Genomic DNA, 19,745 nt, shown 5'->3' on the forward strand with positions numbered 1-19,745 from the left:
GTTGAACATGACCAAGTGATTCAGCACCTGATTCATCACCAACTCAGTGGGTCAAACATGACCAAATAGTTCACCACCTGATTCACCACCAACTCAGTGAGTCAAGCATGACCAAGTGATTCAGCACCTGATTCACCACCAACTCAGTGAGTCAAACATGACCAAGTGATTCACCACCAACTCAGTGAGTTAGTTCATCCCTCTTCACAGTGGACCTTAGGATCTGCATATTTCTTTACTTTCCTTTATTCAAACATAGCTGACAAAAGTTATTCGGTTCTTAGAGTGAGTGAGTCAATCATCTGAATCGATCTGTGATCATAATCGGCTCAATTTGACTCATTTATTAAGAGTTCAGTGCACAGTGCATAAAAATAATGAACTGAAAATATTCATTTTTAGGATGTTAGACTATAGTTTAAGAATTAACCAAAACAAATACAATGTCTTTTTTTTTTTTTTGGACAAACTTGTAACATGATTCAATAAAAAGAGTCAGTTCAGACAATGAATTGTTTCATTAACTCTTGTTTTTTTTTAAATCCAAAGTGATAAGATACAACCAAGTACTGCAGTTGTAAATAGCAACTGCTGAAAGACCCCAAAAATTGCAGCTTGGCAATGCTGGGATTTGAACTCATGACCTACTGACCAGTCACTCCATGCCTTAATTACTGCCTCGAGAATCTATAGATTTAACTACATTTCCCAAATAACAAATGCTACATAACAAATGTTCCACTCTGAGGCTGCAGTGAAATCGGCACAGCCCTGATCTCAGTCTACGCCCCGAGGTTTTATTTTCACTTCCCCACATCACACTGTTTTGCTGTTTACGTCCCGCCCTGTCTGTTCAGATTAAAGCATAACTCAGGCTTTAAGAGCTGCTTGCTGTAAAAACACAAAAACACAAGATATATATCTGATTCAAATGAGCAAACCAGATGTGTGAGATGTGTCACTGACTAGGAGCTTCATATCGGACAAGGTGCACAACACAGACATCCAGGAAACAAGAAACATCCACAGAGCAGTAAACTGGTGGAACAGGGACAAAAAGAACAAGAATTGTGGCACCCTTTTCGTGAGTTATGTACTGCTAGATGTATGTACTGTCTCTTTCAGTTCCTTTTTTTCCTCCTTATCAGAGTCTTATTATTTACATCAGCTGAGTCCAAGCTTCTTCCTCCGTGTTGAGGAAATTTGGTCACTTTCATGAGGTGAACTGAGCTACACAGGTTCAGAGAGCGAAAGACAAAGGCTACAGCGCATCTGAGCCTTTAAAAAAGTTTTTTTTTTTTTAAAGTCTCACTCAGGACAAAGCACATGGAGACAAGAAGATGGAATGGAAAGACAGCTCATTTGCATGAATGCTACTGGTTCTTCTCATCTCTATATCTCTGTGTGTGTGTGAGAGAGACAGAGAGAGAGAGAGAGAGACAGAGAGAGTGTGTGAGTGAGAGAGAGAGAGAGAGAGAGAGAGACAGACAGAGAGAGTCGTCCAGGCTGGTGGTTGGTTCCGTGTGCTCCAGAGTTCTGGTGAAATTTAGAAGTATAGAGCTGGTTCGCTGCTGAAGTCAGAGAGAGAGGAGCTGTCTGCTGGTGTCAACTTGAGAAGAAAGGGGAAAAAAAAAGACAAAAAAAAAATACAAGTCAGTTTGGTGGCTTCAATTAACAATTAGACTGATTAGATTTTTTTGATCAGCAAAATGCCAGGGGGTTGGATTTTTTTCCCCTGTTAAATAAATTCGAAAACTTTAAGAACAACCATGTAGTTTGGATCTAGTGATAATCTCTAAAAAGAAACTGAATACTTGTGCTGATTTTGTGACGTAGAAATTGTTTGTGCTGGTTTGGTTTTTCAGCCAAGTCTCAGTCCAAGCCTAATGCCATTATGATGCAAGTTAGTAACTTGCATCATGTATGTTTTTATCGTACACACAAGCACACGTTTTCTATACTACTGAGGACCAAATGTCCCCACAAGGATAGTAAAATCTGACAATTTCGACTTCGTAGGGACATTTGGATAGTCCCCATAAGGAAATTGCTGTTGTGTTGAGTTTTTTAAACAAAAATTGAAAAAGAAAATAAAAGTGCCCAAAAGTTTCCTTTTCATTATTGAGGTTAGGGTTAGGTGCAGGCACAGCATTAATTAACTGCATTAATAATTATGTAAATGGAAGCTCCTCACAAGGATAGTGAGACAAACGTGTGCGTGGGTACGTGCGTGCATGCATACACACGTGCGCGCGGATGCACACACACACACACACACGCGCGTTTGTCTCGCTATCCTTGTGAGGACCTTCCATTTACATAATTATTAGATTAGATTAGAGATTAGCTTAGATAGAACTTTATTGATCCCTTTCGTTGGGTTCCCTCAGGGAAATTAAAATTCTAGCAGCATCATTACAGGAGAAACAGAGAATAGAAAATAGAGAAAACTTCTAGATAAATTAAAGTATTTACATATACAAATATAAAAAAAGAATAAGATATGGGAAAAGAAAGAAAAAGTCCAGCAGGAGAGGTATTGCACATTGTCCAGTATTGCTTTTTGTCAGGCTAGGCTACTGCTCCTTCCTGTCCTCTGTCCTCCTGTTACCCCGCCTCCCCCCCCCAGAGAGGAGTTGTACAGTCTGATGGCGTGAGGGACAAAGGAGTTTTTAAGTCTGTTCTTGCACTTGGGAAGGAGCATTCGGTCACTGAACAGGCTCCTCTGGTTGCTGATGACAGTGTGCAGAGGGTGACTGGCATCGTCCATGATGTTCAGTAGTTTGTCCATAGACCTCTTCTCTGCCACCGTCACCAGAGAGTCCAGCTTCATGCCGACCACAGAGCCGATCTGCCTGATCAGTTTGTCCAGCCTGGATGTGTCCTTCTTGGATGTGCTGCCCCCCCAGCACACCACGGTGTAAAACAGGACACTGGCGACCACAGACTGATAGAACATCCACAGGAGTTTCCTGCAGATGTTAAAGGACCGCAGCCTCCTCAGGAAGTACAGCCTGCTCTGTCCCTTCCTGTACAAGTGGTTGGTGTTGCAAGTCCAGTCCAGCTTGCTGTCCAGCCACAGCCCGAGGTACTTGTAGGAATCCACAGCCTCCACCTCGACTCCCTCGATCAGAACTGGTCATGACCTTGGTCTGGACCTCCCAAAGTCAATGACCAGCTCCTTGGTCTTCGAGGTGTTGAGCTGCAGACGGTTCCTGTTGCACCAGACGGCAAAGTCCGTCACCAGGCTCCTATACTCCTCCTCTCTGTCGTCTCTGATACACCCCACGATGGCTGTGTCATCAGCGAACTTCTGAATGTGACACATCTCCAAGTTGTAGCAGAAGTCCATGGTGTACAGGGTGAAGAGAAGAGGGGCCAGCACCGTGCTCTGGGGCGCTCCGGTGCTGCTAATCACAGTGTCCGACGTAATGTCCTTCAGCCTGACGTACTGCGGCCTGTCGGTGAGCTAGCTGGAGATCCAGGTGACCAGGCAGGGGTCCACTTGCATCCTGTTCAGTTTGTCCTGAAGCATAAGGGGCTGGATGGTGTTGAAGGCACTAATGCAGTTAATTAATGCTGTGCCTGCACCTAACTTCAATAATGAAAAGGAAACTTTTTGGCACTTTTTTCTTTTTCGGGTGGCACGGTGGTGTAGTGGTTAGCGCTGTCGCCTCACAGCAAGAAGGTCCGAGTTTGAGCCCTGTGGCTGACAAGGGCCTTTCTGTGCGGAGTTTGCATGTTCTCCCCGTGTCCGCGTGGGTTTCCTCCGGGTGCTCCGGTTTCCCCCACAGTCCAAAGACATGCAGGTTAGGTTAACTGGTGACTCTAAATTGAGCGTAGGTGTGAATGTGAGTGTGAATGGTTGTCTGTGTCTATGTGTCAGCCCTGTGATGACCTGGCGACTTGTCCAGGGTGTACCCCGCCTCTCGCCCGTAGTCAGCTGGGATAGGCTCCAGCTTGCCTGTGACCCTGTAGAACAGGATAAAGCGGCTACAGATAATGAGATGAGATTTTCTTTTTCAATTTTTGTTTAAAAGACAAAACAAACAAACACAAAAAAAACCCAACATAACAGCAATTTCCTTGTGGGGACCATCCAAATGTCCCCACAAAGTTGAAATTGTTAGATTTTACTATCCTTGTGGGGACATTTGGTCCTCAGTAGTATATAAAAACGTGCACGCACGCACGCACACACGTTTGTCTTGCTATCCTTGTGAGGACCTTCCATTGACAATTATTAATGCAGTTAATTAATGCTGTGCCTGCACCTAAACCTAACCTCAGTAATGAAAAGGACATTTTTTGGCACTTTTATTTTTTAAATTTCTGTTTATTTAAAAAGAAAAAAAAAAAAAAAAAAAAAAAACCACCCCACCCCAGCAGCAATTTCCTTTTGAGGACCATCCAAATGTCCCCACAAGGTCGAAATGGTCAGCTTTCACCATCCTTGTGGGGACATTCTTCAAAATAATCTCGTGTTGGGTCTAGAACAGGTTATGTGCATCTTTCCATCACAGGACTAACATGCTGGAGAATGAAACTATCGAACCATAATATTTGCATTTCATCACTGTAGGACTGTAACAGCTGACCTTCAGTCTGAAAAACAGCTTTACGCCACAGTGCATGAACTGAATTTTCCGTTCTGCTTCGGCAGCTGTTGATAAATTTTCTACAACAGCTGACAATAGTGCTGATTGCATTATCGTTTCTATAGCAACAGCTCATACACAGGGCCTTACAGCAGATGCTCTACACGATCTACGACTAATAACAACTGGATTAATAAAGCGTGAAGATTTCTGTAAGGATGATGTGTTTATTTCACATCTACAGAATTCATTTCCAACACAAGATCGTCTTCGAGATGGAGGGGTTTACATTTTGCAGTTTCTCAGAATCATGACAAGAAAGGCGAAAGAACAGCTGTTTACAGCTGCTACACTCGGTCACGCAGATGCTCCACATCACAAACAGATATGACCTTTGAAGTATGATGTATAAAAAAAATTGGGAATTTACTGTCATGTCAGGACGTGCAATTAACGGAAAAAAGTTTTCCATTAATAAACTTTGCGGTCTTAAGAGAAACTCCACATCATACCACCTTGTCATTGATTACTTTCCTACACCTGCACACCAACTGAGTGTTTTATTCCTTACATATTGGACATATTTAAAAAGTATGAATGTACGCAATTTCCAGGGTGATTTTTTTTTTTTTTTGCTAAGCAGAGCAAAATAAATATGACGGACACGAAGAGGAAGTAAATACAATCACTGGCCACTTTATTAGGAACACCCACACATCCACCTGCTGTTTTATACAGTTCTCTAATCAGCCGATCGCTTGACAGCAACACAATGCATCAAATCATGCAGATACAAATCAAGAGCTTCAGTTAATGTTCACTTCAAACATCAGAACGGGAAAAAAATCGTGATCTCAAAGTGTGACGTTCTTTCACTGTGGCATGGGTGTTGGTTTGAGCCAGATGGACTGGTTTATTTGAGTATTTCAGAAGCTGCTGATCTCATGGGGTTTCATACACAAACAACAGTCTGTAGAGTTGACACAGAATGGTGCGAAAAACAAACAAACAAACAAAAAAAACACTGAATTGAGTGAGCGACAGTTCTGTGGGTGGGAACAAACGTCTTGTTGAGAAGAGAGCTCAGAGGAAAATGGATGGATTCAAGGTGGTTCGAGCTGCCAGGAAGGATATAGCAACTCGTACAGTATAATCGCTCTTTACAACCGTGGTGAGCAGAAAAGCATCTCAGCATGTAACAGCAGGAGAGCACATTGGGTTCCAGTCCTGCAGCCAAGAACAAGTTCCTATTAAAGTGGCCGGTGAGTGTAGCTGAAACACCATCTGCATGTAGGGAGTAAAATAAAACTGAATAAAATGACAGACTGATGAAGAATATTTATATTACAGAGATGGATCAAAGCAGCACAAACATTAACTGCAGTTCATTTTTAAATGCCAGTGGGTTTACTTAAAGGAGAACCGAAGTCATGTTTAAACTTGCTTTATTTCTTAATTAACGTGTTATTCGGTTACATTTCCGGTTTTATTAGTAACCTTACAGCATGACTCGTATTGTCAATTAAATATTATACTTATCGGCCTATTCGGTTTTTAGCCATGTTGAATGTAGTTCGGGGCGGCACGGTGGTGTAGTGGTCAGCGCTGTCGCCTCACAGCAAGAAGGTCCGGGTTCGAGCCCCGTGGCCGGCGAGGGCGTTTCTGTGCGGAGTTTGCATGTTCTCCGCGTGGGTTTCCTCCGGGTGCTCCGGTTTCCCCCACAGTCCAAAGACATGCAGGTTAGGTTAACTGGTGACTCTAAATTGACCGTAGGTGTGAATGTGAGTGTGAATGGTTGTCTGTGTCTATGTGTCAGCCCTGTGATGACCTGGCGACTTGTCCAGGGTGTACCCCGCCTTTCGCCCGTAGTCAGCTGGGATAGGCTCCAGCTTGCCTGCGACCCTGCAGAACAGGATAAAGCGGCTAGAGATAATGAGATGAGATGAATGTAGTTCGTTTGGTCCATGGCAGGCATCGCTTATCCGCGCGATCCTCACGAGACTTGTGCGAGACTTTGAAATGTGAAGTGTCAGCCAGGTGTCAGTGTCGCCATTATGGAAACTGTTTTCCGAACGAAATATTGCACAAAAACGAGTTTAAATGACGATTACTGCCTACTTTTTTCAAACTTTCCTGATTGTTCTCAAAACACAAAACTTCCAGCTTGATTACGTCAGCATTCGAAAGAGGGCGCGTGCGTCTTTTGACAACATTGGCAGATGTCGGTCACTTTGATTTCCGTTGTACGTTTTACTTCCGTCCTACGATGTCTCGCACAGGTCTCAACGAATCTCGTTTACAGCCATTGCTTTGACATACGGACTGATATTACAGAGCCTATTTCAAAAACTCATAACTTGCTATAAAAAAAAAAGTCCTTCCCACGCCATGTGGCGCATAGGGCGGCGCCGATCCCTGTTTCCATAGCCCTTGGCCTCTCACCTATTACATACAGTAGCTAGGGTTACAGTGCGGGGCTAGTCCTCTGGTAACCGTGAGAGTTTGACTTCCCACTCGCATCTGTATTGCAGCGTGCCTTGCCAGATGGCAGTAGGTACCATTTTTATGATGGTCTTTGGTATGATCCGACTGTGAGTAGAACTCGCGATCTCCCGATCGAGAGGCGGACACGCTACCACTAGGCCAACTCGCGGTCATAACTTGCTATAGCAGTGAGAAAATAGCTATCAAAAATGCATTCCTACATTTAATAAAATGAGATAATTAGAATTTTGATGATCTCATCTCTCATCTCATTATCTCTAGCCGCTTTATCCTGTTCTACAGGGTCGCAGGCAAGCTGGAGCCTATCCCAGCTGACTACGGGCGAAAGGCGGGGTACACCCTGGACAAGTCGCCAGGTCATCACAGGGCTGATGCATATGCCGCTTTTCCACTACAAACGCGGCTGAGTTGGGCTGAGCCGTGCCGTGCTGAGTCGAGCTGAGTGGGGCTATTGGAGTTGCATTTCGACTACAACCGCGCTGAACCGTGCTGGCTGTAAGTGGGTGGACACATTGGGTGGAGTTAGCGAAAGTGGGTGGACGTCACGTGATGTCGTTAAGCAGCGCAAACAGTGACATTAGTGAGCTTTTAAGCGGTAGTCTCACAACCCGAATAGTAAACAATAAACATGGAGGACATGGAGTCGTTAGTGTTGCTGGTCTTGGTGCTGTGGCTTGTAGTCACCGACAATGCCAACAGATACTGGCAAGAGCGTATAGATGAGGCGAGGCGCATAAGGCTTCAGAAATTCTCGTAATTCGTAATTCTTCTTCTTCCGGGTTTGCGGTGTTTACAGATCCCAGCGTGCTCGCGGGGCGTGTGTGGGCATGTGAGGACACTCCTCCTCACCAATCAGTGCACAGGGGAGTGTCTGCTCACGCCCCCAGCCTCACTCGGCTCGGTTTGGCTCGCTTCAGCCCCACTCCAAAACGGTGCGAGTTTTAGGGGCTAAGCAGGGCTGAAGCGAGCGGAGTCGTGCTGTTCTTTGGTAGTCGAAACGCGAGCCGTGTCGGGCTGAAGTGAGCTGAAAAAGGGTAGTGGAAAAGGGCCAAATGACACAGACAACCATTCACACTCACATTCACACCTACGGTCAATTTAGGCTACATCCACACGACAACGGCAACGAGATGTTATTTAAAAATATATCGCGTCCAAATGGGCAACAATCAGTAAAATATCAGGTCCATATGGCAACGCAACGCTTGCTGAAAACGAGGCAATACACATGCCACACCTCTAGGGGCGCTGTAAGACGGTCCCTTCGGAGACACCAGAACAATAGAAGAAGTAACGACGCATGCGCATAAACTATTATGCGCAAGACTTCATATTAGCCACAAAGTCAGGAAAATCTGTTTGTAAAATTACATTATAATGACCAAATACAATGAAAAGTATTTTTCCAGTCTCACCTGTGAAAGGTAATCCCATGTGATCTCGTTTGGACAGAAAACCTGTTGGTACAGTTAAACGCAGCTAATCTTTATTCTCCGCTTTGACCTCTCCAATATGGCGGCGAGGATGCCGTATGATTCTACGCGGAAGGCGGCGTCTTTAATGGTCCGGAATAAATTGGATTAATTTGCTCCTCTACGCCCTTTTTGAGGAATGTATTGTCGGACTTAAATCAACATCTGAAGAGGTGAGATCGCTCCTTTTTTCCCCTATTTTTGCTGGCGGGATTGCACCATTACACAATAAATATTCACAGTGAAAATATTTTGTAAGCGCATTTCATGAAGCAAGTTATAGGATTTGTTGACAACTCGCATCGCAATGAGAAGATCATTGGCACTACTGGTGTTAAGAATCAGACCATTTCATAAATGAATATTTTGCTGTAGAGCTGCAGTGTTTGTACAATTGCACGTTTTTGCTTCACTATTACTGTCACTATTCTGCTTCTTGCATTACTACTGTGAACTAACACTGAACATAATAATAATAATAATAATAATATCCAAGCTCGTGTTTCACTCTCACTAGTGCTCTGTAAGGCTTTTTCCTGGTGATATTCGTTACACTTCTACCCGGCGTGAAGCACTCACAGTCATGTGGTTGTGACGTCATCGTAAACAAATCCGTTCTACTCATCCAGACGACTTCACAACGGCAACGTTGCCAGATCTTTCCACTCTGGAACCCGTTCTCAAAAAGATTGTGTTTTGGGCACCCAAAACGCCGGTGCCGTGTGGACGCCAGGCCTAAACGATAAGCAATTGTATCGGAGTCACCTGAATCCGTTGCTGTGTGGACAGGGCCTTAGAGTCACCAGTTAACCTAACCTGCATGTCTTTGGACTGTGGGGGAAACCGGAGCACCCGGATGAAACCCACGCGGACACGGGGAGAACATGCAAACTCCGCACAGAAAGGCCCTCGCCGGCCCCGGGGCTTGAACCTGGAGCTTCTTGCTGTGAGGCGACAGCGCTAACCACTACACCACCGTGCCGCCCAATTTTGATGATAAAAAAAAAAATTTTTAAATTGCCTTCAGTTCTCCTTTAACTTTGCTTCATTGAGGTGAGCGCAAGTTCAAGTTTTATTTATATACCGTGTTCGTAGCCTTCGTGTCTTGTGTATGAAATTCCCAGGAAATCAGCATTAATGATCTGAAATACTCATACCAGCCCAATACCAACTGGTACCTACATCATCCATGCCACGGTTAAGATCACAGAGATCACACTTCTCACCCCCACCGCCTTCATTCTGATGTTTGACGTGAAAATTTACTCACTTGTATCTGCATGATTTTTTTTTTGCATTCCACTGCTGCCACGTAATTGGCTGATGAGATAACTGAATGAATGTGCAGGTGTTCCTAATAAAGTGGATGGTGAATGTTTATTCCTTTCACCCCCCCAAAAAAACCCTTTCAAATCTTTCCGTACTTTTCCAGAACGTTGAATAAAACAAGTGACTCACCATCACCTCATCTGACATGTCAGTAGCAGGCCGGGAATTTGCATCACCCGAGTCTGTAGAGTCACCGAGCTTCTTCTCCTGCCAGGAAGTAAAGTCCACAGAGTGCTTTGGAGTGTAGCTGGATAGATCTAATGACAGAAAAAAAACAAAAACAAAACAACAATAACTGAATTAACATCCTAATAAATATAACTTGAACTAATTCTGAGAAGAAATGATAAGTTTTGGCACCTCAATCCCAGCATAACGATACTATAAATATAACACAGAGTGACCATCCTCGAGTAACGACTGAGAGAAGGAGACTGTTAAATATGGTCAGAGATAACGAATGGATTATTATTCTTAATATATTGTCCTTTTTTTTGCCCAAAATGCCTTCGGAGGAGAAACTAGACAGACTGAACCAGGTGGTTTTGTATATTTCAGTTTGAATGAAATGGAATCAGTGCTGTGCTTTAACAATATCATTATTGAGCTAATAAATAATATTGGCTGGCTTTTTTTACATAGTATGTATCAGATATATTCCATTCAGCTAGCATGATATTGAACGAGTCGAAGATGAGGAGCTGAATGGAATACATCTGATATACCATGAACAAAAGCCAGACAATATTATTATTATAAATACACACACACATTCCTTAAAAGGTATTCGACGCGTCTTTCTCTTTCAAAATTCTCTCAAAATTTTCCGTATTTAACCAAAAAAACCAAACAAACCCGACAGCTGTGTTTGTTTATTTACAAATTGCGTGGAAGTTTTATGTCTCTGACGTGTGACGTCATGTTGTCTTGACAACCATGCAATACTGTAAACCATATTCAATGCTCATTCTCTACTGGGTAGAGTGACGTAATATACATAGGAAAAGCGATATGCTAACAATATTGTATGCTATCGAACCAAATGAATGAAACCCGCTAGAAGGGAATAGAACACGTTTTTATTCCATCCAAAAAAAAAAAAAGTGTTATACATATAGGACAATCATTGATATTAGTTTTTATTGGGGCTGTCGGCATTAACGCAACAATAATAACAACGCATTCACGCAAATTCTTTTTAACAGCATTAAATTTTTTTTTGATGCACGATTAACGCAGTCACGTTCTGTGCCCCGGAGCTTGTGAAACCAGGAAGTGACGTAGCACGAGTGAGCGACATCGTGAGTAGCTGGTTGGTGCGAGTTGTGATAAAGTGCACTTGTGTACAGAATCAACTTATATTCTTGCATTCTGACTGCTTACATAAAACGTGTATTTTTATATGCTTTTGACGGTCCACGTGGGAGAAAAGACGACGTGTTAAGGTCCAGGTGTGTGTCTCTAAGCGTCCAGGCTGCACCCTGGAGCAAGAGTGAGAGTTGGTTTTATTCTGAGAAGTTTGCGAGTGATGTAAGTGTTTATAAATGCAGTTTTTCCTCGTGAATGTTCTGTACATTTACCTGCGAGTTACTGCATTTTACTGGAAAACGACTTTATGAGCTGCATGGCTTAATAAATGGATTTATATTTTCTTTTTTTAAAAGATGGCCACTCCTGTTGTCCAGAGTCCACATCACCGGGTGTGCTTAGTTTATTTTATTGCATACTTTGAGGCTGGAAGTTAAGGACAGAACTAGAGAAAAAAACACTAGATTGTTTTGTTCACACTGAATTGTGCAAAAGCCTCAAAATTATAAAAGTTAATCCTGCTTTATTTTGTAAATGCAGTGGGGGAATAAAATACCCACGAAAATTATTTTCGCCATGTCCAGCCTTATCCTTCCTCACCTGGCCATATTTATACATTTGCATAAAGTACGCATATTTGTCCATGCCCACTCCCCAAAAACGTAAAAAAAAATCCCTTTAATGTACATTTAGAACGGATTTAAAAAAAAAAAAAAAAAAAAAAAAAGTGTGATTAATCCCGAGTTAACTATGGACACATGATTGAATATTTTAAATCGATTGACAGCCCTAGTTTTTATGCTTTATTGTAATATTGCACGAAAATTAATAAACTTTTCCTGGAGGGTTTAAAATATTTTCTCACCACATTTTAGCCAGCAGGTGTCAGGACTGAGTAGTAAGAGTATTTCATTACACCAGCATCTAAATTTAGCCGACACCAACACCGCTACTAAACTGACCCTGAATCAGTGAGTATTTCCTCAAACAGGAATCCCTTCCAAGCCACAAGAGGAGAAAGCGTATCATTAACCCAGGCTGAATACATTTCCTGGGCGGCTCATCTCTCTCTCTCTCTCTCTCTCTCTCACCAGTGCTGTTTGGGCTGTGAGTGGTCGGGCTGGAGGTATAACTTGGTCGGGGGATGTGGATCCTTTCTATGCTGATGCCTCCTTCTTCCTCTCCTCCTCCTCCTCTTTCTATTCCTCCTCCTTCTTCTTCCTCGCCGCTGTCCCAGACACTGCTCTCGGATGGGTACTCGAAGGTGCTCTGCAGGCTCGACTCGTTAAAAGAGATCTTCAGCTGTACAGGAGGAAGAAAAAAAAAAAGTCACCTTTTGGGTTTGTCATGTGTGTGACAGAGTAATGAATTAAGTATTAAGTAACAGATGAGCGAGCGAGCGAGAGAGAGGGGAAAACAAACAAACAAACAAACCATCTCCAAGGTGTGCCATTATAGAAAAATAATCAATGACGGATGGTGAGATGTATTACTCATTATTCATGATCTGTTCCAATGCATCTTAGTTATTCGATAAACATAGGTAAATAAGTTCAATAAGTTAAAAAATTAAACTTTTTTTTTTTAACGTGCGATTATAAGAAAATAAATCAACAGCACTGTGGCGTGATGTTACCACCCCAAAGTTGATCATTTTCCAATAACAGCATGTGCAGAAGAGTTTTATTCTTTTTATTCCCCAGCAGATTGTCAGCAAATAGGTTTTTAATCTAAAGAACACTACAATGTACTTTTTAACCATTTATTGCTACATTTAACGATGTTGAACGTTCACAAAACAACTTAATTCCTGTTAGCACTTACAATACAGCAGCTATAAACAAAAACAAACAAACAACTCAGCCTCTGTTTTTCCCCCCTCTGTTTAAGTTAATAAGGCAAAAACGAAACAAAGGGGCGTTCACACGGCAACTTTTACTCCGGTGTAGCACCGGGGCTGCCCCGGTAGTGTGTTCACATGGTACAAAGTTATACCGGTGTCGCCCCTGAAAGCTGCTTAAACCGGTGCAAATCTAACCCTGCTTGGGAGGTGGTTTAAGAAATTTACTCCGGAGTAAATGCTAGTTTGCGGGGCAGCACCGATATAAAATGGGACGTCTGAACGCTACAGGGGTAGACTCGCTACGCGTGAGGAGAGTTGATTACATACGGGCACTGCATAATTTGCATCCTGGTATTTTGCGCTTCCAAAATGGTGAATATCAACAACAACAGAACTGCATGTCTTCCAGTGTTGCCAGATTGGGCAGTTTTAAGTGCATTTTGGCGGATTTGAACATATTTTGGGCTGGAAAACATCAGCAATATCTGGCAACACTGGTGTCTTCATCCACGTTGTTTTCCCGGCAATTGGTGATGCCATGACAACCGGGAAAAGGAAGTACATTTTCACGCATGCGCATATTTCATTTCCGCATTATTACTATCGCAAATGATAGTAATAATGATAGGAAATGATAGTAATAAAAATATCAAAACTTTATTACTATCAAAGGAAATTATAGTAATAAAGTTTTTGCTACTATTGCACGGTCGCAGAAACTGCTGTGTGACCACAAGTGGGGCTGCACCGGTGCTAACACGCTTCTCTCTAGTAAGCAGGGTTGTGACGTGTGAACGCTGCGCAAAATTTACACCGGTGTAAGATATATCGCAACAAAATACATCGGTGCAGCATCGATGCAAATATGTGCCGTGTGAACACCCTACAAAATGCAGCTTGTCACGTTCCCGAAAAACCACAAGGCCTTTCTCATGTCGGAAAACATAAAACAACAGCTTTAACGCTTGCTGGAAGAAAGAAAAAAAAAAAACGCCGACACTGGAGCTACATCTACAAACCTCAACATTCGACAGCGCTGTGGGATGAACTGCGTTACAGCAGCAACGATACGTGGCATTAAATTAAAGCTGTGCAAACGCATCATTATTACAATCAGTGCAAAAGTTTGTACACCCTTAGCACACAATGAAGATCAGAGGGGGGAAATTTTTTAATTATGATACAAGTAATGTAAAGAAATCATGATCAGCTGAAAAGTTTCTGACTTGGCCAGTTTAAAACCTTCCACTTTCCCCCCCGATAAAGTCCGTTGTTTTGGCAGTGTGTTTCGGGTCATCGTCTTGCTACAGATATACATGCTGGATTTTTCTAATAACGTGTTCGTCCAGCTATTCGCCTTGTAATTACCTGGTCTGAGAATTTAACTGGTCTTGAAATGATGCCTCATTAAAACTTAAGCTTGTAGATTAAATACTACAGCTGGTACTGAACAATCTGCATTTTTAAATTTACATATATTTTACTGGAAAGAAAAAAGTCTGATATTTTCCAATCCTGTTAAAATGTATGCTTTACTTAAATGTTCAAATTTTTAAGTTACTTTGCTAAAACATTAGGTGTTAATTTTAACAAAAAGTACTGAATGTTTTAAAAAAAAAAAAAAAAAAAAAAAGTGACTGTATGAAGCAGCTTTGGGAACAGAAGGTTGCTGGTTTGATTCCCTGGACCAGGAGGAATGGCTGAAGCGCCCTTGAGCAAGGCATCTAACCCCATCTGCTCCCCAGTATGTTGCTCTGGGATGTTGTACGTCGATCTGGATAAGAACGTCTGCTAAATGCCATTAATATAATATATAAATAACTAATGAATTTTCTTTGAATTAAGTGCAAATAAAATTTAAATAACATTTACTTAATTTATTTACATAATGTTATCTATCTATCATTTTATTTATTTATGCTAAACACAAAATTCCACAGCATTTCCAAAACCTGATATATAATCAGGGTTTCCCCAGGTTTGACCACCATAAATTTAAGACTTTAAGACCTTTTTAAGACCACTTAAATGAGAATTAAGACCTACATCGCACCCATTATGTGGTCGTAGAACACCAGATCAAATTCACAATAATGACAAATGTTTCAAGTAAAAATACTTTTATTATAAAAATTATATACAAAAGTCATTATGTGCATTGCTTGTCGAATCTTCACATTCAAGACAAAAAACCAAGTCTAAACCTGGAAGAAAGGAGCACAACGTAGGGGCCACGTCATGGCCTTAAAGGTACACAAAAATGCAATAGGCATACAAACACATTAATGCCAAAGGTGTGCACTCACCAGTCAGAAAGCCAAACCGAAGGCCCAACTCGAGGCCTAAAGAACTGTCTCTGAAATAATTATGACCGTGCACCCAGAGATGATACTTAAAATAAAAAAAGTGATGTGGGTGTATTTTTTTTTAAATAAAATATCAAAACATTCACAACACTCTAAACAGACAAACTCTTTGTCTTAGTTTCCCAGCACTTGCTTCAACCATTTTACATTTTGTACCCTTGTAAACGAGGGAGGGAGAGAGATACAGAGGGGCATAGATAGATAAGAGACGAGGGGGAGATAGATAGATAGATAGATAGATAGATAGATAGATAGATAGATAGATAGATAGATAGATAAGAGACGAGGGGGATAGATAGATAGATAGATAGATAGATAGATAGATAGATAGATAGATAGATAGATAGATAGATAGATAGATAGATAGATAGATAGATAGATAGATGAGGGGGATAGATAGATAGATAGATAGATAGATAGATAGATAGATAGATAGATAAGAGACGAGGGGGATAGATAGATAGATAGATAGATAGATAGATAGATAGATAGATAGATAGATAGATAGATAGATAGATAGATAGATAGGAGACGAGGGGGAGATAGATAGATAGATAGATAGATAGATAGATAGATAGATAGATAGATAGATAGATAGATAGATAGATAAGAGACGAGGGGGAGATAGATAGATAGATAGATAGATAGATAGATAGATAGATAGATAGATAAGAGACGAGGGGGATAGATAGATAGATAGATAGATAGATAGATAGATAGATAGATAGATAGATAGGAGACGAGGGGGAGATAGATAGATAGATAGATAGATAGATAGATAGATAGATAGATAGATAGATAGATAGATAGATAGATGAGGGGGATAGATAGATAGATAGATAGATAGATAGAGATAGATAAGAGACGAGGGGGATAGATAGATAGATAGATAGATAGATAGATAGATAGATAGATAGATAGATAGATAGGAGACGAGGGGGATAGATAGATAGATAGATAGATAGATAGATAGATAGATAGATAGATAGATAGATAGATAGATAGATAGATAGGAGACGAGGGGGAGATAGATAGATAGATAGATAGATAGATAGATAGATAGATAGATAGATAGATAGATAGATAGATAGATGAGGGGGATAGATAGATAGATAGATAGATAGATAGATAGATAGATAGATAGATAGATAGATAGATAGATAAGAGACGAGGGGGATAGATAGATAGATAGATAGATAGATAGATAGATAGATAGATAGATAGATAGATAGATAAGAGACGAGGGGGAGATAGATAGATAGATAGATAGATAGATAGATAGATAGATAGATAGATAGATAGATAGATAGATAGATAGATAAGAGACGAGGGGGAGATAGATAGATAGATAGATAGATAGATAGATAGATAGATAGATAGATAGATAGATAGATAGATAGATAAGAGACGAGGGGGAGATAGATAGATAGATAGATAGATAGATAGATAGATAGATAGATAGATAGATAGATAAGAGACGAGGGGGAGATAGATAGATAGATAGATAGATAGATAGATAGATAGATAGATAGATAGATAGATAGATAAGAGACGAGGGGGAGATAGATAGATAGATAGATAGATAGATAGATAGATAGATAGATAGATAGATAGATAGATAGATAAGAGACGAGGGGGAGATAGATAGATAGATAGATAGATAGATAGATAGATAGATAGATAGATAGATAGATAGATAGATAGATAAGAGACGAGGGGGAGATAGATAGATAGATAGATAGATAGATAGATAGATAGATAGATAGATAGATAGATAGATAGATAGATAGATAGATAGATAGATAGATAAAGCCTAAAGTCTCTTAAAGGTGCACAAAAATGCAATTGGCGTACCAATACATTGGTACAATGGTGTGCACTCACCAGTCAAAAAGCCAAACTGAGGGCCCAACTCAAGGCCTAAAGAACGGTCTCTAAACTAATTATGACCATGCACCCAGAGATGATAAACAGACAAACTATTTGTCTTAGTTTCCCAGCATTCAACTTGCTTCAACCATTTTACATTTTGAAGAATAAAAAGAAATGTAAATACTCCTAGTAAACAAGAGAGGGAGGGAAGACAGATGTGGAGGTGGATAGATAAGAGACACAATGAGATAAATCCACCACTTGCCTCGTTAACGTCTTTGACCAACTCCTTCGTTATATAAGGAACAAGACCGAATTTTGTTGTGTAAGACGTTTTGTTTTTTCCACAGGAGAATGTTGTAGTGACTTCCGAGTCTGGGAACACAGCCTTAAAGAGTTCACTTATGCCCTCATTCGAGCTGTACGAGTGGTGTTCTGTAATTGTTTTTAAAATCCAGAGCACCTCTGCCCGAAGTGTCGGGGTTCCACCGACACCCATCATGCCACTGCTCGGCCCTTGTGTTGTTGCTAGCCTTGCCGATGATGTCTGGCTTGGCTGATGCTGCTGACGTTCGACAGTGGTGCTAGTGCCAACTCCAGGTGCATTCGGAGATTGAACCGTGCAGAACTGAGCGATGGGCTGGCGGCGGTGGAGGGCAGATGCAATGTGTTCTGAGCTCTTCATGTGAGACTCTAAAGCGAAATGGCCTATAGTGGACAACTTGAAGGTCTTTCAACAAACACAGCATCTTGCTTCAACGTCGCTTCCAGGAACCTCCCTCACCCAATCACGATATCTTTCATCTGAAAGCCACTGCTGATTAAAACGACACTTCTCCATGCTGCGATTCACGGAGTCTCCTCTCCACCACGGACTCCGACGATTGTGCCGGCGCGAAAATGTATCGATATTGTTCCTTTCTTTGCGCATACTCCAAGAAATTCACTGATGTTACGCAAAACCCACGTTTTCACATCGTAGAATAGTATGAGTAAATTTAAGACCTTTGTTTAAAAAAATTAAGACTTGGGCAAAGCAATTTAAGACTTTTTAAGGCCTTAATTTTGGAATATTAAATTTAAGACTTTTAAGACCCCGCAGCTACCATGATAATAGTCCTCAAAAAAAAAACAAAAAAAAAAACAAAAAAAACACACACATTTCCAGGTCTGGAAAACGAAAATTAATTTTTAATTACTTTTCCAGGACCGCATTTCCAGCTTACAGGCTGCATGTGTAAGTTTGGTCCTTTTTACTTAATTATTTAAAAAAGTGCGCTGCACTTTGGAAAACTAAATAAATAAATAAAGCACAATGCAAATCTTGCTTGGGTATAGTTGGGATTATAAAACTCAACACCTGACTAGGTGTATAGTTTATTAAAGGCAAAGTGAGAATGTTTAAATATTATTCAAATGATGCTGTGAATACACTGAACAGTAGTTTGAGTCTAAACGCTGATCCTCATACATGCACATGCTTTATCTCAAAACATACAATCATTCGTGCGATAACCTCAGGAACGAATGTGTTAAGTGTAGAGATCAGGAAATGATTTCTAAATTGTGACTTTACACACACACACACACACACACACACACACACACACACACACACACAAAATTAACTGGCCAGTCACTGAAATAAAAAAGACACTTTGTGGCGTGTAAAGGGTTAAATCAAATCTTTACATACTAGATTTTGGTGATGCAGGACGATATTAATATTGACAGCTTCAAACAAGTTTGTGCGAAGAAACTTTTGTAACAAAACTAAAATAACACTACGTCACAAATATCTCTTTTCATTTTCACATTAACCTTTAAACAATGTGCGTTTTAAATGGTCAGTGAGTACCAAGAAACCGTGACACTTAAAAAAAATAATAATAAAAAAAAAGTTTTTTTTTTTTTTTTTAAACACAATGATCATATCGTGAAAATTTCAAACCATAACATCCCCACTACAGAGGAGAACCAAAAAATAACCTCGAACCAGGCTGTTAAAACCAAAGGCAGACCTCGGTCTCACTAGATGTCCCAAACTAGAAGGGCATTAGGTAGAGGAGAGTTCACACCACCACCAAGCCACATATCAACATCAAAATCAAATCACTTGAATCTTGGATAACGCTAAAGTTGTACACCAAATTAAATCCAAATCCGTCCACTACTTTATGAGTTATGTTGGGAACAAACAACCAAAAAAAAGTCCTGGATCCACAGACACACCCAGATTTGCATCTCATTATCTCTAGCCGCTTTATCCTTCTACAGGGTCGCAGGCAAGCTGGAGCCTATCCCAGCTGACTACGGGCGAAAGGCGGGGTACACCCTGGACAAGTCGCCAGGTCATCACAGGGCTGACACATAGACACAGACAACCATTCACACTCACATTCACACCTACGGTCAATTTAGAGCCACCAGTTAACCTAACCTGCATGTCTTT

General features: G+C 41.0%; 1 protein-coding gene across 2 annotated transcripts in view; it reads right to left on the reverse strand.

Moving 5' to 3' along the window:
* Positions 1 to 532: 532 nt before the first annotated feature.
* Positions 533 to 19,745, reverse strand: part of tprn (taperin) — a 74,812-nt gene continuing 55,599 nt past the window's right edge. Inside the window, exons 2-4 of one of the 2 annotated variants that reach the window (XM_060912276.1) lie at positions 12,304 to 12,514; positions 10,034 to 10,161; positions 533 to 1,609 (exon numbers count right to left, since the gene is read on the reverse strand). In XM_060912276.1, coding sequence (XP_060768259.1) covers positions 1,547 to 1,609; positions 10,034 to 10,161; positions 12,304 to 12,514 — 402 coding nt within the window. In that variant the 3' untranslated portion in view covers positions 533 to 1,546. Of the gene's footprint in view, positions 1,610 to 5,322; positions 5,883 to 10,033; positions 10,162 to 12,303; positions 12,515 to 19,745 lie in introns of those variants that run through there. The other variant, XM_060912275.1, reaches the window with a different exon arrangement.

This window comes from Neoarius graeffei, chromosome 28 (assembly GCF_027579695.1).
Source record: "Neoarius graeffei isolate fNeoGra1 chromosome 28, fNeoGra1.pri, whole genome shotgun sequence".
Taxonomy (NCBI): Eukaryota; Metazoa; Chordata; class Actinopteri; order Siluriformes; family Ariidae; genus Neoarius; species Neoarius graeffei.